The sequence below is a fragment of the Oncorhynchus kisutch genome, linkage group LG21 (genome assembly GCF_002021735.2).
Source record: "Oncorhynchus kisutch isolate 150728-3 linkage group LG21, Okis_V2, whole genome shotgun sequence".
Taxonomy (NCBI): Eukaryota; Metazoa; Chordata; class Actinopteri; order Salmoniformes; family Salmonidae; genus Oncorhynchus; species Oncorhynchus kisutch.
In genome coordinates, this window is record NC_034194.2 from 28,247,578 (window position 1) to 28,265,077 (window position 17,500).

Consider the following 17,500-nt stretch of genomic DNA (forward strand, 5'->3'; position numbering starts at 1 on the left):
TTTGGCACTATGCATTGGGGCAGGTAGCGTTCTCCTGACAACCGCCAAACCCAGATTCGTCCGAATGCCAGATGGTGAAGTGTGATTTATCATTCCAGAGAATGTGTTTCCACTGCTCCAGAGTCCAATGGTGGTGAGCTTTACACCACTCCAGCAGACGCTTGGCATTACGCATGGTGATCTTAGGCTTGTTGGCTGTTCAGCCATGAAAACCCATTTCATGAAGATCCCGAGAAACAGTTATTGTGCTGAAGTTGCTTCCAGAGGCAGTTTGGAACTAGGTAGTGAGTGTTGCAACTGAGGACAGACGATTTTTACGCTCTACACGCTTCATCACTCGGCGGTCCCATTCTGTGAGCTTGTGTGGCCTACCACTTCACAGCTGAGCCGTTGTTGCTCCTAGACGTTTCCACTTCACAATAACAGCACTTGACCGGGGCAGCTCTAGCAGGGCAGACATTTGACAAACTGACTTGTTAGAAAGGTGGCATCCTATGACGGTGCCATGTTGAAAGTCACTGAGCTCTTCAGTAAGAACATTCTACTGTCACTGTTTGTCTATGGAGATTTTATACACCTGTCAGCAACGGGTGTTGCTGAAATAGCCAAATCCACTAATTTGAAGAGCTGTCCACATACTTTGGTATATATAGTGTACATACACATGATGACCCCACACGATAAACCCTGTCATTTAGAGAGGGAAGAGAAGTACGGAGGAGGCATGGAAAGAGTGATAGAGAAATGAGGGAGGAGAGAAGGAGACAGGAGGGTGAAGAGAGAGAAAAGGAGATGGGAAGGCAATGTGCTATAAACAACAGTAATAACAGAATGAAAGTGGAGACTGTAGCCCCCCCTGAGGTTTTTAGACACATCTCATTCATCAACATGACATCATAGCCAGGCGTGACTCTATCATGCCAGAGGGTGAATTACATTTTTGTATTTTTTCTTTAACTAGGCAAGTCAGTTAAGAACAAATTCTTATTTACAATGACGGCCAGTGGGTTAACTGCCTTGTTCAGGGGCAGAGTGGCCGATTTTTACCTTGTCAGCACAGGGATTTGATCCAGCAACCTTTCGGTTACTGGCCCAACTCCCTAACCACTGAATGGACAGAGAGAAGTGTAGACTGCTGCTATTACAGCAATAGAATAGTAATTCTACAAGGACTGTGGCTATTTTACCACCCCAAGAATATGTTTACTATTGCTACTGTAGCTACAACCAGTGGCTAGTGCTAGTGGTACTACAACTACACCACATCCACAGAGGACCTTTGTGCCAGCACCATTCAATTGGGCTCACCATGGTAGGAGGAGTGATGCAGCCACACTGAGTCCAGAAGAGACAGCCACTACGTAGGCTACGACCAGGTTAGGAATGAACACCAGCATCACTGTGAACGGCATGATCCACTGGACAGAAAGAGAGATAGAGTAAGAGGATTGAACACACACACATAGTGTACTTACTGTATACACAGTTAGTTGCACACACAGTTATAATCAGGGTTGGGTAGGTTACTTTCTAAATGTAATCCATTACACTTACTATCAGTTAAGTAACACAATCTGATTACTTTCCCTTTAAGAGGCAATAGAAGAAGACAAAAAGGATCCATCAAACGTATTTGGTGTGTCATCAAAGTGGTCTCTAACTTTTGGTCAGTGGTCTCTGACTTGTGGTCAGTGGTCTCTGACTTGTGGACTCGATCAGGTGGAACAAACTTAAACTTGCGCCTTTTTTCAATGCTGAATTGAATGTCATTGAGAAAACATAAAGATGTCAATGTATTTTCTTTGCAAAAATCCTTTCTGATTTCAAAAGTAATCCAACAAGTAATCATCTAGTTTTTCAAAAGAATCTGTAATCTGATTCAAATAATGTTGTTGCTAATTTCACTGACTACAGCTAGTTTTTTTGTAATCAGTTACTCTCCAACCCTGTTTGTAATACCATATTATAATAATACCAGAGATGTTTTTTTTTTCCTCTCCAGAAGCAATAATATGTTTGTACACAAGGTGGCATGTTTTTATCATCAGTGGAGCATCACCACCACCCAGTCCCAGACACTTACCGTGATTCCACAGAAGGCTGCCTTCTTCTTGCCGAACCGCTCCAGAAACCACTGCCACAAAGGGATGCTCACTACTGCAGATACCTGGGAAGAGCAGTATCATTTTAAGAACATGCTATACTATTGTTTTTGGTTTTAAGTATATTCTAATGTCATATAAAACCATGCACTGATGTCAATAGGACATTTGTGTGAAAGTGTAAGTTTCTAGTTACATTGATCTAGGTCTGAAACCAGAACTCACCAGGATGGTCAGCACAATGTTCTGGAAGTGGTCTCTCAGGTCCACTGCATGCGTACAGAACAGGACAAAGTTGCTTTGCACCAACTGGAAATCAGATCAGATATCACACACATTTGTTCTTCAGAAAGATTCAGAATATTCAGCACTGTCCTATCCTCTCTGCCCACGGTGCCAAATCACTGGAGAAGCTGCTGACTAACGCAAAGTTTCCTCCCTGCTCTTGAATGATATATAATCCTTCTATTCTGATGAGCTGACAGTAAGTTATTAAAGGGAAGATTTGTGAGATACGGCAGTTGAGATGTTTGAGGTGGAATCTATCAAAGCTGTACTATATAGTTCCAATGCCAACCAACCATATGATCACAGCCATACAAGAAGTGTACCACTGAGAATTCTCATAATGATAACAATAACTAGATATTACATCATTGTAATATGACTATCTGTCTGTCTATCATCACCGGATGGATTTGGAGCTGAGAGAGATATGCTGTCAAGCATATTTCCTCAAACACACTGAGTGCTCTATTTTTCTTGATCAAATCAACATTCAATGGCAGGCAGGCTGTATCTGGAGCCATTCTGGGTCCAATCATTACACAACACCCATTACCATCCCACTGTGGGTGTCATGTCTGAGAGGGGTCTATCAATGTGCCCACAAATCATAACACAACACCCATCCCACTGTAGGTGTCATGTCTGAGAGGGGGTCTATCAATGTGCCCACAAATCATAACACAACACCCATCCCACTGTGGGTGTCATGTCTGAGAAGGGGTGTATCAATGTTCCCACCTGAATGGCAACAGAGATGAAGAGGAAGGCAGCAGTCAGAGTGAGGTAGGGACCGTGACGCATCACCAGGATGAAGCCCTTGTGGAATGGGATCTGCTTCTCCGTCTTCGAAATGTACGGATCTGTGCGAGGAAGAAAAATAACGAGATCTGACAGTGTCAAAAGAGACAGTTTCTTTGGTTTCCATCTTTTATCCCACTCCAAAAAATTGCTCAAACTAGCCCGCAAAGCACCAGAGAGAAGAAAGCATGAGTGAGACACATATGGGAGACTTCCCCTCCAATCTGGTAACCCTGTAGATGCCCCTGCATTGCTAGTATTGCTATGCTCTGTGTGTGTGTGTGTGGGGGGGGGGGGGGGTATAAGTACAGTGAACCAGAACTGACAGGTTCGCTGGTACAGAGGTCAGCAGTTCATTGACAGCCTCCATGTGCAGTATAAACACACAAGATATGTCATTTTATACTTAACACTTAATCCTCCTTGTTTTCCTGAGTTGGATAATCATTGCATGAAGCTGAAGCTAGCTACAGTATATACTGTATTTTATTGCATGAGGCTGAAGCTAGCTACAGTATATACTGTATTTTATTGCATGAGGCTGAAGCTAGCTACAGTATATACTGTATTTTATTGCATGAGGCTGAAGCTAGCTACAGTATATATTGTATTTTATTGCATGAGGCTGAAGCTAGCTACAGTATATATTGTATTTTATTGCATGAGGCTGAAGCTAGCTACAGTATATACTGTATTTTATTGCATGAGGCTGAAGCTAGCTACAGTATATACTGTATTTTATTGCATGAGGCTGAAGCTAGCTATCTGGAGGCCAGAAATAGTCCAGTCAGAATAAGGCTCAAAACAATTGAACGGAGTGCTACTGTGCTTACTGGTACATTGCAAATGGCGTTTGGGTGAAATGAATGAAGGGAAAGAGAGAGGAGCACACTCACTTGCTGGGAAAGAGTTTGCACAAACACACACACACACACACACACTCACCGTCTCTCTCTTTGACTCCCAGGAACATGACCACAGTGCAGATGAGAAACACTCCTCCAATCACACCAGCAGCGATCATATACATCTCCTTCTGCAAGTAGAGAGAATAAACAATCATCTACTTTTACTGTACACCTCATTCTGCAAGGAGGACAGAGAGAAACAATATACCATGTACACCTCATTCTGCATGGAGGACAGAGAGAAACAATATACCATGTACACCTCATTCTGCAAGGACAGAGAGAAACAATATACCATGTGCACCTCATTCTGCAAGGAGGACAGAGAGAAACAATATACCATGTACACCTCATTCTGCAAGGACAGAGAGAAACAATATACCATGTGCACCTCATTCTGCAAGGACAGAGAGAAACAATATACCATGTGCACCTCATTCTGCAAGGACAGAGAGAAACAATATACCATGTACACCTCATTCTGCAAGGAGGACAGAGAGAAACAATATACCATGTACACCTCATTCTGCAAGGACAGAGAGAAACAATATACCATGTACACCTCGTTCTGCAAGGACAGAGAGAAACAATATACCATGTACACCTCGTTCTGCAAGGACAGAGAGAAACAATATACCATGTACAACTCATTCTGCAAGGACAGAGAGAAACAATATACCATGTACACCTCATTCTGCAAGGAGGACAGAGAGAAACAATATACCATGTACACCTCATTCTGCAAGGAGGACAGAGAGAAACAATATACCATGTACACCTCATTCTGCAAGGAGGACAGAGAGAAACAATATACCATGTACACCTCATTCTGCAAGGAGAACAGAGAGAAACAATATACCATGTGCACCTCATTCTGCAAGGAGGACAGAGAGAAACAATATACCATGTACACCTCATTCTGCAAGGAGGACAGAGAGAAACAATATACCATGTACACCTCATTCTGCAAGGAGAACAGAGAGAAACAATATACCATGTACACCTCATTCTGCAAGGAGGACAGAGAGAAACAATATACCATGTACACCTCATTCTGCAAGGACAGAGAGAAACAATATACCATGTACACCTCATTCTGCAAGGAGGACAGAGAGAAACAATATACCATGTGCACCTCATTCTGCAAGGAGAACAGAGAGAAACAATATACCATGTACACCTCATTCTGCAAGGAGAACAGAGAGAAACAATATACCATGTACACCTCATTCTGCAAGGACAGAGAGAAACAATATACCATGTACACCTCGTTCTGCAAGGAGAACAGAGAGAAACAATATACCATGTACACCTCATTCTGCAAGGACAGAGAGAAACAATATACCATGTGCACCTCATTCTGCAAGGACAGAGAGAAACAATATACCATGTGCACCTCATTCTGCAAGGACAGAGAGAAACAGTATACCATGTACACCTCATTCTGCAAGGAGAACAGAGAGAAACAGTATACCATGTACACCTCATTCTGCAAGGACAGAGAGAAACAATATACCATGTACACCTCATTCTGCAAGGACAGAGAGAAACAATATACCATGTACACCTCATTCTGCAAGGACAGAGAGAAACAATATACCATGTACACCTCATTCTGCAAAGGCAAGAAAACAACAGTGTAAATGTAACCTTTATTTGTTCAATTTATATGTCCATTAGGTATTGTTTTATACTACTCTTCCTGGGGTCCACTACACATCTTTTTTTCTTTGGTTACACAAGGAGGACATCTGAACTGAGCCTTTCTCAATCTCCATCATGTGTGTGTGTGTGAGTGTATGTGTGCTCATCGTGGTTACAGAGGGCCATGCATGGTGAAAAGGCCGCGCCATCGGGGTTTACTCAGAATCCTTTGGAATGGTACCACTGGAGCCCTTAAATAGCTGCGGCATGTCCGAACCCGACACGGAAGAGTTTGGGCAGGAGCCCGCTCGCCATGTTTTATCTACCCAGAAATCACTCTGCATTCACAGGATTCACAAGGTTGTCTCACTCATGTTTTCATTGACTGTATGTCTACATCTAGGAAATGAACAACAGATACATTTAAATATGTAATGTTCCAGTCTGGGTATGGCTGGTTTTAGTCCGGAAATAGATGTTCAATATGGTTGGTTCCTTTATCTCAGCAAACTGCATGTCGAGTTTGGGGTCTGGGGTTCATTCATGTGTTTTTAAATGTGATAAAAATAGCCTTAATCACACAGACTGTGGTCGCCCCACAGACTGTGATCTCTTATTTCAGGGAGGGGGATTGGTGGCTGATGTCAGGGGGGGGGGGGGGGATGATAAATAATATATGAAGCCCTCTTAAAGTTGGTTGATTTGGTAAGACTAGATCTCACCTCTAGATAGTCTGCAAACACAAACTTCACATTCATTCATCCTGTTCCTTTTAGTTTCAACAATTTACAATTTTCATGCTTGTTGACCTTCAACGTGTTTCCTGTTGTTTCTTTTCAACTCTGAGGCCTCAAAAAAGGAAAGAAAGAAGTTAAGTAAAAGGAAAAGATGAGTGTGAAAGTACAGCCCTGAGTTAGTTCAGGATACTACAGCCCTGAGTTAGTTCAGGACACTACAGCCCTGAGTTAGTTCAGGACACTACAGCCCTGAGTTAGTTCAGGATACTACAGCCCTGAGTTAGTTCAGGACACTACAGCCCTGAGTTAGTTCAGGATACTACAGCCCTGAGTTAGTTCAGGATACTACAGCCCTGAGTTAGTTCAGGACACTACAGCCCTGAGTTAGTTCAGGATACTACAGCCCTGAGTTAGTTCAGGACACTACAGCCCTGAGTTAGTTCAGGACACTACAGCCCTGAGTTAGTTCAGGACACTACAGCCCTGAGTTAGTTCAGGACACTACTACAGCCCTGAGTTAGTTCAGGATACTACAGCCCTGAGTTAGTTCAGGACACTACAGCCCTGAGTTAGTTCAGGACACTACTACAGCCCTGAGTTAGTTCAGGACACTACAGCCCTGAGTTAGTTCAGGACACTACAGCCCTGAGTTAGTTCAGGACACTACAGCCCTGAGTTAGTTCAGGACACTACAGCCCCTGAGTTAGTTCAGGACACTACTACAGCCCTGAGTTAGTTCAGGACACTACTACAGCCCTGAGTTAGTTCAGGATACTACAGCCCTGAGTTAGTTCAGGACACTACTACAGCCCTGAGTTAGTTCAGGATACTACAGCCCTGAGTTAGTTCAGGATACTACAGCCCTGAGTTAGTTCAGGATACTACAGCCCTGAGTTAGTTCAGGACACTACTACAGCCCTGGGTTAGTTCAGGATACTACAGCCCTGAGTTAGTTCAGGACACTACAGCCCTGAGTTAGTTCAGGACACTACAGCCCTGAGTTAGTTCAGGACACTACTACAGCCCTGAGTTAGTTCAGGACACTACTACAGCCCTGAGTTAGTTCAGGACACTACAGCCCTGAGTTAGTTCAGGACACTACTACAGCCCTGAGTTAGTTCAGGACACTACTACAGCCCTGAGTTAGTTCAGGACACTACTACAGCCCTGAGTTAGTTCAGGACACTACTACAGCCCTGAGTTAGTTTCAGGACACTACTACAGCCCTGAGTTAGTTCAGGACACTACTACAGCCCTGAGTTAGTTCAGGACACTACAGCCCTGAGTTAGTTCAGGACACTACTACAGCCCTGAGTTAGTTCAGGACACTACTACAGCCCTGAGTTAGTTCAGGACACTACAGCCCTGAGTTAGTTCAGGACACTACTACAGCCCTGAGTTAGTTCAGGACACTACAGCCCTGAGTTAGTTCAGGACACTACAGCCCTGAGTTAGTTCAGGACACTACAGCCCTGAGTTAGTTCAGGACACTACAGCCCTGAGTTAGTTCAGGACACTACAGCCCTGAGTTAGTTCAGGACACTACTACAGCCCTGAGTTAGTTCAGGACACTACAGCCCTGAGTTAGTTCAGGACACTACAGCCCTGAGTTAGTTCAGGACACTACTACAGCCCTGAGGTTAGTTCAGGATACTACTACAGCCCTGAGTTAGTTCAGGGACACTACTACCACCCTGAGTTAGTTCAGGACACTACTACAGCCCTGAGTTAGTTCAGGACACTACTACAGCCCTGAGTTAGTTCAGGACACTACTACAGCCCTGAGTTAGTTCAGGACACTACTACAGCCCTGAGTTAGTTCAGGACACTACTACAGCCCTGAGTTAGTTCAGGATACTACAGCCCTGAGTTAGTTCAGGACACTACTACAGCCCTGAGTTAGTTCAGGATACTACAGCCCTGAGGTTAGTTCAGGACACTACTACAGCCCTGAGTTAGTTCAGGACACTACAGCCCTGAGTTAGTTCAGGACTACTACTACAGCCCTGAGTTAGTTCAGGACACTACAGCCCTGAGTTAGTTCAGGACACTACTACAGCCCTGAAGTTAGTTCAGGACACTACTACAGCCCTGAGTTAGTTCAGGACACTACAGCCCTGAGTTAGTTCAGGACACTACTACAGCCCTGAGTTAGTTCAGGACACTACAGCCCTGAGTTAGTTCAGGACACTACTACAGCCCTGAGTTAGTTCAGGACACTACAGCCCTGAGTTAGTTCAGGACACTACTACAGCCCTGAGTTAGTTCAGGACACTACTACAGCCCTGAGTTAGTTCAGGACACTACAGCCCCGAGTTAGTTCAGGACACTACAGCCCTGAGTTAGTTCAGGACACTACAGCCCTGAGTTAGTTCAGGACACTACAGTCAGTTACAGTTATTTTCAATATAGGATCACCATGGTAACACCTCAGGTCTGGTTGTTTGTTATCGTGGTGACACTTACAGCATGTGACAGGAAGTCCTGGGAGTGAATGATTCTCTTGACGATCTCGGCCCCACTGCCGTTGCCTAGGTGACTGGCAGACATGTTGTGCTGGGGGCAGTTTTTCAGGGTGTGTGCGCTCGCCACGATTTGACCCTGGATGGCAGCGCCAACTAGAGTACCCAGCACCTCCATGGTCATACCTGCAGTATAACACATGTATTATAGTATTAAGTACTATCAAAACAGAATGACAGGCGAGTGGTATCATTTGATCAAACAACCTAAGGTCTGTGTAATAGTGACCTACGGTAGGCTGTGGCCGAGTCTCTCTCCTTCTGGTCCGGACTGAGGAACATGGTGAGGGCAGAGTAAGGCACATGGAAACACTGGGAAGGAAACAAAGCAGACACAGAGGACATGATTAGATGTGGTTAGATATAGGAAATACTGTAAGAAGTGGATCAGAGGGTCAAAGGCCATATCGTTTGCACCTTTTGTTGTTGTTTAACCTATTTTCAGTTTCCATGTCGATAAACCTCAGCTCTCAAGCTGGCCAGTATATCAGTCAGCAACCCTCCGCTTGACCTTCAAACCCAGCCTTTCTTCACTTTGTCATTCACACAACAGCTCAGTCAACATTGTGGCAGACTGACCGAGCGAGCAAACAAGCGACTGACCAAGCGACTGACAGTGTCCAAAGAGACATCAGAAATAAACGCGGCCATAAAAGACTGTCCCAGCCCTTCTCCTTCTCTTCGGCCGGGGCGGGATGGAGTGAAGGAGGGATGGAGTGAAGGAGGGATGGAGTGAAGGAGGGATGGAGTGAAGGACAGATGGAGTGAAGGAGGGATGGAGTGAAGGACGGATGGAGTGAAGGAGGGATGGAGTGAAGGAGGGATGGAGTGAAGGACGGATGGAGTGAAGGAGGGATGGAGTGAAGGACGGATGGAGGGAAGGAGGGATGGAGTGAAGGACGGATGGAGGGAAGGAGGGAAGGAGGGATGCAGGGAAGGCCAAGCATGTCATTTGTGGGGCCTTGTTGTAAAAAAACAATTTATAGAACTCAATTTGACCACAGCTTTGCTTCAAAAATGAACTTATCAGCCTTAGTAGTCATCAAATCCTCATTGAATGATTACACTGGCTGTTGTTTATTTAGATCAACTACTGTATGGCCTTAAAGTGACAGCAGCTGTCCATTCTGCCTCTCACACACAAAGACAATGAAGGGAAGTTAAAAGTGGTAACCAGCATTTACCCACCCAGTGGTCTCTGGCAGGGCTGAACCTATACTTATCAAGTAGTTAGAAAGACATGTCATTATAGGCCACCACAATGTGGGCAGTGGACAACATGCTCTGTACCATATGTTAGAGAGGTTAGAGAAAGAGCAGAGGAGAGAGCAAGTGAGAGAGAGAGTGAGAGAGAGAGAGCAGAGAGAGAGTGAGAGAGCAGAGAGAGAGAGAGAGAGAGAGAGAGAGAGAGAGAGAGAGAGAGAGAGAGTGAGAGAGAGAGCAGAGAGAGAGAGAGAGAGACAGAGAGAGAGAGAGAGAGAGAGAGCAGAGAGAGAGAGAGAGACAGAGAGAGAGAGAGAGAGAGAGAGAGAGAGAGAGAGAGAGAGAGAGAGAGAGAGACAGAGAGAGAGAGAGAGAGAGAGAGACAGAGAGAGAGAGAGAGAGAGAGAGAGAGAGACAGAGAGAGAAAGAGCAGAGGAGAGAGCAAGTGAGAGAGAGAGTGAGAGAGAGAGCAGAGAGAGAGCGAGAGAGAGAGAGAGGGAGAGAGAGAGGGAGAGAGAGCAGAGAGAGAGAGAGAGAGAGAGAGAGAGAGCAGAGAGAGAGTGAGAGAGCAGAGAGAGAGAGAGAGAGAGAGAGAGAGAGTGAGAGAGAGAGAGAGAGAGCAGAGAGAGAGAGAGAGAGAAAGAGAGAGAGAGCAGAGAGAGAGCGAGAGAGAGAGAGACCGGTGTCAGTAAAAGTCGGCAAAAAACGTCATTAAACGCTCTGAATATACGAACTGAATTTACACTCTGGCACTCCAGAGTGAATTTACGAACACACATTATGAGAAATCAAAGTCAGTGTTGAATAGTGTTCGATATCTGCTATCTGAGGAGGATGTGTAAATGTTTCATTGTGGGCCAACGTTTATGTAGTACTAGTAGTAGTAGGTATCTGGCAGGTACGTACAGTGATGAGTGTCTGGTAGAGACAGTAGAAACCCAGGTACCAGATGAATCGTCCATTGGTGAAGGGAGGAACGAACCACAGGTAGAAGTAGGAGACCACCACAAACGGAGTACAGCCCACCATCCTACAGAGAAAAGAGAGAGGACAGGGTTATTGTTCTAATAGTATATCTTAATGACCATTGTTTGAGCAAGCATTGGAGTCGAATTTCGTATCTTTTTTATTGTGAAACGCTGGCCTCATTTTGTGTTTGTGCAATAGATAAAGGCCTGCCAGTTTATCTCAGCAGGCCTGTTTAGACTATTATGTGAACCTGTTAGGCCAGTGCCAGTGAACCTGTTAGGCAAGTGATAGACTGATGGTGTACGTGGGTGTTTTGGGAGAGATGGGTGATGTGTTTGTGAATCTGCAGTAATCTGTCCTAGGTTAGTGTGGAGGGATAGCGGGAAGACAGGAAGATGCGCTATGCCACAGGAATGATAACCCACATTACCATGAGTTTAATTCAGACACATACACACACACACACACACATACACACACACACACACACACAGGCATCTCAGGGCAGAAAAATTATGCTGCATTGTACAGTTTTGAGGATGTGGGGAGCTGTGTTGTTTATGTATAATTCATCCAACTGGAATATATCATTGTGGGCTGAGGGCACAGCTGTGTGTTTCACTGTGGAGAGAGAGAAAGATGGGAGGTTGTGGACAAGTGAATGTACTTTCCACTAGTCCACAATGACTATCTCTATCTATAACCACTGAATTATACAAGAATATCTGCTAAAGCAACAATAAATATATATATTTTTTCCCACAGATCTACACAACCTACTCCACATTTTCAAAGTTAAAGAAAAAGTATAGAAGATGTCTTGAATGCGTATGTCTTCACACCCCAGAGGTAATACTTGGTGGAAGCACCTTCGGCTGCCATTACAGCTGTGAATAATTTCAAATGCGATTTTACCAACTTTGTACAACTCTTAGGGCAACATTTATCAATTGTTCTTGTCAATATTGCTAAAGCTCAGTAAATGTGGTTGGGAGTCATTGATGGACAGCAATATTCAAACCTTGTCTCTGATTTTCAAGTAAATGTAGGTGTTTAGTGTTCCTGAATGGTCCAGTCTCAGTCCTGACTTAAATCTGCTTGAGTATCAGAGAGGTTTGAATATTGCTTTCCATGAATGATTCCCAACCAAATTTCAAGGCGGCAAAACTGTGAAGACATTGCAAGTGGTATGTAGATTTTCACTAGGCACTGTATGTTAGGTTGATCTGCTAACGTCTGTACATCATAGAATTCACATCCTTATCATAAAGACTCAAGCTCAGTAAATGCTCTGCAGCTGCAGGGTCAACTAAGTACATAGTTAAAGGTCCAATGCAGCCATTTTTATCTCAATATCAAGTCATTTCTGGGTAACAATTAAGTACTTTACTGTGATTGTTTTCAATCAAAAATAAACAAAAATTGCTTCTTAGCAAAGAGCAATTTCTCAAGCACTAATTTTGCCAGTATGGTCTGGGAGTGGTCTGAGTGGGGAGGGGAAAACTGAAAAATAGCTGTTATTGGCAGAGCGACCGATCTCTTTCTTATTGGCCTATTAACTAATTTACCGCCTGGTGTTGTCAAAACAGGCTGGAATTTCACTCTTACACTAAAATGGCATTATATACATTTTCACAGTTTCACAATATTATTCCAACCTCATAGTGTGGAAATATAGAGTATATAAAACACAGGAAAATCAAATTGTGGACTGCACTTTAACACAGCTAAGCAAGCTTTTGCTAGCTCAACCCTATCCTCTATGCACCACTCACAAATAGCCACAGTCATATTGTTTTGGTGATGACCCCAAAATATTTCCACAATGGACCTGACCTGTAACCTTTGACCTGATAGGACCCAGAGATACTTGACCCCATTTTAATCTGCATATTACAAAACCCCGTCCCCTCTGCTCTAGCTCCCTTAACCCCTGACCCGTCCTGCCCTGGCATTCAGTTGAACTAAGAACAGATAGAAAAAGAGAGAAAGAGGTAGAAAGGGGACAGATAGAAAAAGAGAGAAAGAGGGAGAAAGGGGACAGAGAGAAAAAGAGAGAAAGAGGGAGAAAGGGGACAGAGAGAAAAAGAGAGAAAGGGGGAGAAAGAGATAGAGAGAGGTAGAGAGTGGTGAGTTCTGGTACAGTCCAGCTCTCCCTGTTACACAGAGGCCTGTCCTTAGTGATTGTTCAGCCACACAAAGAGAGTGACAGGGCTGACAGGGCTGCCTAGCTCTGGGGTTGGGCCTGCTGCTGTTTAGGCTGGTCATGGGAGGGTTGAAAAGGCACAGTGACTGAATGGAACATTTAGAGTGTTAGAATAAACTGTTACAATGTTAGATTGTTCTGTAAGATGGCTCGCAGGATGGGTATTGGAAGAACCCAATGGGAGTGTTTGACAGTGGAAGTAGGGCAAAACACGTACACAGGCAGACACCCAGTGATTGAGACTGAAGCAAGGAGGGGATTTCAGCACCATCACACTCTCTGAGATTGTGAGAGAAATGTCCCAGTTTTATCTCTGCTGGCATGGCAGGGCTGAGTCTATCATAACAAACACAGTAGCACCCAGGAGTACCAAACAGAAAACAGCCATAAACCCCTCAGGACAAACAGATTCTGATCACTTCCTGTCTGTCTGATGATGTTACAGCCCCGGGTCAGGGGACTTCCTGTCTGACAGTTAGAGAGGGTTTCACTCAGTGGTGGAAAAGGTACCCAACTGTCATACTTGAGTAAAAGTAAGGATACCTTCATAGAAAATGACTCAAGTAAAAGTGAAAGTCACCCAGTAAAATACTACTTGAGTATCAATATACTTAAGTATCAAAAGTAAATGTAATTCTAAAATATACTTATGGATAAATAATTTCAAGTTCCTTATATTAAGCAAACCAGACGGCACGATCTTCTTAATTTACGGATAGCCAGGGGCACACTCCAACACTCAGACATAATTTACCAACTAAGCATTTGTGTTTAGTGAGTCTGTCAGATAAGAGGCAGTAGGGATGACCAGGGATGTCCTCTTTATTAGTGCGGGAATTGGACCATTTTCCTGTCCTGCTACTCATTCAAAATATAACGAGTACTTTTGGGTGCCAGGGAAAATGTATGGAGTAAAAAGTACATTATTTTCTTTAGGAATGTAGAAGTAAAAGTTGTCAAAAATATAAATAGTAAAGTACAGATAACCCCAAAAAACGACTTAATTAGTATATTAAAGTATTTTTACTGAAGTACTTTACGCCACTGGTTTCACTCAGTAGTTAACTAGAGGGTGCGGCTTTCTCAAGGTGCTGATTATCACACACACAACCGGGCAAGGCAACAGTGTTTTGCCACAAAAACTCTCAGAACACACACACACCAACAAACAAACACACACACACACATTCAGTACACACACGCATGCACGCACACACACACACACACACACACACACACACACACACACACACACACACACACACACACACACACACACACACACACACACACACACACACACACACACACACACACACACACACACGTACAGTGGTAATCAAATCAGTAATTCTGTGATCTGGTCCCTCTCCAGCCGGTCAGCTTGTCAGTAATCTATGGCTTGTAAAACTTATACAGCACTCACTCAGTCACATCGGGATCAGCAGTAAGTACTCAACCAGTAACCAGTTTACACAGCTTTGAGCTGACACACACACACACACACTTTAGAGCTGACACCTAGTGTTATGGTGGAGTTCGATGTGGTGCTTTTGGTAAACACTCTCTGCACTTATAGAAAAAAAGGTGCTATCTAGATCCTAAAAGGGTTCTTTGACTGTTCCCGTAGGACAACCCTTTGAAGAACCCCTTTTGGTTCCAGGTAGAACTCTTTTGGGTTCCATGTAGAATGCTTTCCACATAGGGTTCTACATGGAACCCAAAGGGGTTTTACCTGGAACCAAAAAGGGTTCTGCTATGGGGACAGCCTTTTGTCTAAGCTGACAGGGCTCATAACGAAGGTCTACACGGATACTGCTGTGGTTTAGTTCATCTGTTTGTTATTGTTTTATTTTACCAGGTAAGTTGACTGGAACACATTCTCATTTATAAATCAAGAGAAAAGCTTTAGTATAATCCAATAGAAGTGTGAAGTCAAAATGTGAAGCCTAGCATTCACAGGTAGCATTTCCCATACAATCACTAAGATCTGTGGTCCTATGGAGCCGTAGTGTCTGTCTGCTGTTTTTTATCCTTCAAATAGGACACTTCGAACTTGGGAAACTAGGTGTGTGCACTCTATGCAATCCATGTGTGCATGGCCTCACCAGGGCATAAGTCTGCCTATCCTGGTCCACTTGCTCTTGGTGATGAAGAAGCCGACAACAGGGTCGCTGACAGCGCCCCACGCCTTCCCTATGAACAGAACCATGGAGGCCTGGAATGGGTTGATCTGAGGAGGAGAGAACGGAGGGATGTAGTTAGAAGACACAGATAGAGAGAGTGAGAGAGAGAGAGAGAGAGAGAGAGAGAGAGAGAGAGAGAGAGAGAGAGAGAGAGAGAGAGAGAGAGAGAGTGAGAGAGGAAGAAGAAACACACACAAACACACAGATGTGTTACCTGGGCGACATCCAGCAGGTAGATCTGGAGGAAAAATGCTGTAGCGCTGCCGGCCACCTGATTGGGTGCTCCTCCAATGGCGAAGCAGAGCTTACTGCAGACAGACAGCTTCTGGTCCAACACAGTCTATGGATGAAAAACAACAAGAAACATTGGAGAGGGTTACAAGTCAGTTACAGGTTTCATGAAGTGCAATATCTGAGAAATAGGCAAATAAATGATCTGCAAAGCCTATGAGATACAGTTGACTGCTGTGTCTTTCTTTACCGTGTAAAGACAACAACTCTGTTTGTTAGCCATGGATATGTAGCCAAAATATAAGCCTCAGATAAGATACAAGCAGGAGTCAAATCTTAGGCGAAAGCTATCTTCTTATGGATAAGGAATACAGTTGTAGCGAAGAATGAGTCTGTGACAGCAGAACCCTGGCATTATGATTTTCAAAATAATTAAGAAACACAGAACCGGAACTCTATCTTCAGAATTCTATTTTCAGACGCTATATTGTTGTCCATTGTGATGTCAGAGCGAGTGAATCACACAGTGCCATTCAGATGACAGTCGATACAGACGTGTGACCTCATGTCTCTCTCTCTCTCTCTCTCTCTCTCTTACAAAGAAATGTTACAGAAACTCCCTTCATATGTAACTTCATTAATTACGAATCATAAGTTACCAAACCTGTTCTCAGGAATGGATAACTCAAGGGATCCCTTCAGTCTCCACAAATTTGGGAAAATCTGTCTAGTTCACTGCTTTTATTACATATGTTTATTTTGTTATTGTGTGTTGACTAATATTGTTTAATAGATATATATGTGTATGTTTTATTATTCTGTGTTTATTGTATACAGGGCTCTCTTATAAAATAGATGTTTAATCTTAATGTGACTCCCTGTTTAAATAAAGGTTAAATATAAAAAATTAAAAATAGGCCTCCACGACTCATTTCCGTGCATAGTGGAAGAAATGTGGTTTCACATATGAGATCTATCTAGGCCTACTTCCCCACCACTATTCTCCATCTACATTCCCCTCTTCCCCCAATCATCACTCTCCCCTAATGTATCTCCTCTCCCCTCAGATAGTATTTAAAGTTCCCCTGTGATGTAGGTGCCAGTTGATGTGAGGGATACAGGATCAGACAGAACACCCCTCCCTGCTGTTTAGACTGTGGTGATGTCAGGAGACACTTGGGCACACAGAACAGCCTGTTCCCCTTATAGACAGATCCACAGGACACCACAGAGACAGACAGAAAGGATGCCGGAACAGTGTTTCCACTGCTATAGAGGTATACCGCCCCTTGCTAAAAACATGTGTGCACGCATGTGTGTTCAAGTCTGGTCCGTGCTATCTGGGATCCTTGGGACGTCCCTATCCCATTGAAGTTGACATATAAAATGGTTACGGTTATGGTTAGGGTTATGGGTAAGGGGAGGGATTAAGGTTAAGGTTAGGGTTTAGGGTAGTGATGTCCCAATGATACCGTACTCACACATGAAAGAGCAGACAAGCTGCCAGCCTCCTGGAAAGTCCAATATTTACGACTGTATTATGAACAGTTCAGCGACAGACATGGAAGCACACACTGCACGGACCAAAGCACAACAGCATATGATTAAACGTCTAACCTCCTCTCTCCTTCTGTTTATACATCTCTCCACTTTCTTTCTTATCTTTTTTAACCTCTCTCTCTCTCTCTCTCTCTTACTCTTTCTCC

General features: G+C 43.9%; 1 protein-coding gene across 1 annotated transcript in view; it reads right to left on the bottom strand.

Moving 5' to 3' along the window:
• LOC109866235 (major facilitator superfamily domain-containing protein 2B-like) overlaps positions 1 to 17,500 on the bottom strand; it is a 26,517-nt gene that overhangs the window by 4,913 nt on the left and 4,104 nt on the right. The window contains exons 3-12 of the mRNA XM_031800744.1: positions 15,778 to 15,903; positions 15,486 to 15,610; positions 11,109 to 11,232; positions 9,233 to 9,311; positions 8,944 to 9,125; positions 4,134 to 4,224; positions 3,129 to 3,250; positions 2,328 to 2,411; positions 2,084 to 2,167; positions 1,309 to 1,418 (exon numbers count right to left, since the gene is read on the bottom strand). Coding sequence (XP_031656604.1) covers positions 1,309 to 1,418; positions 2,084 to 2,167; positions 2,328 to 2,411; positions 3,129 to 3,250; positions 4,134 to 4,224; positions 8,944 to 9,125; positions 9,233 to 9,311; positions 11,109 to 11,232; positions 15,486 to 15,610; positions 15,778 to 15,903 — 1,127 coding nt within the window. The remainder of the gene's footprint in view (positions 1 to 1,308; positions 1,419 to 2,083; positions 2,168 to 2,327; positions 2,412 to 3,128; positions 3,251 to 4,133; positions 4,225 to 8,943; positions 9,126 to 9,232; positions 9,312 to 11,108; positions 11,233 to 15,485; positions 15,611 to 15,777; positions 15,904 to 17,500) is intronic.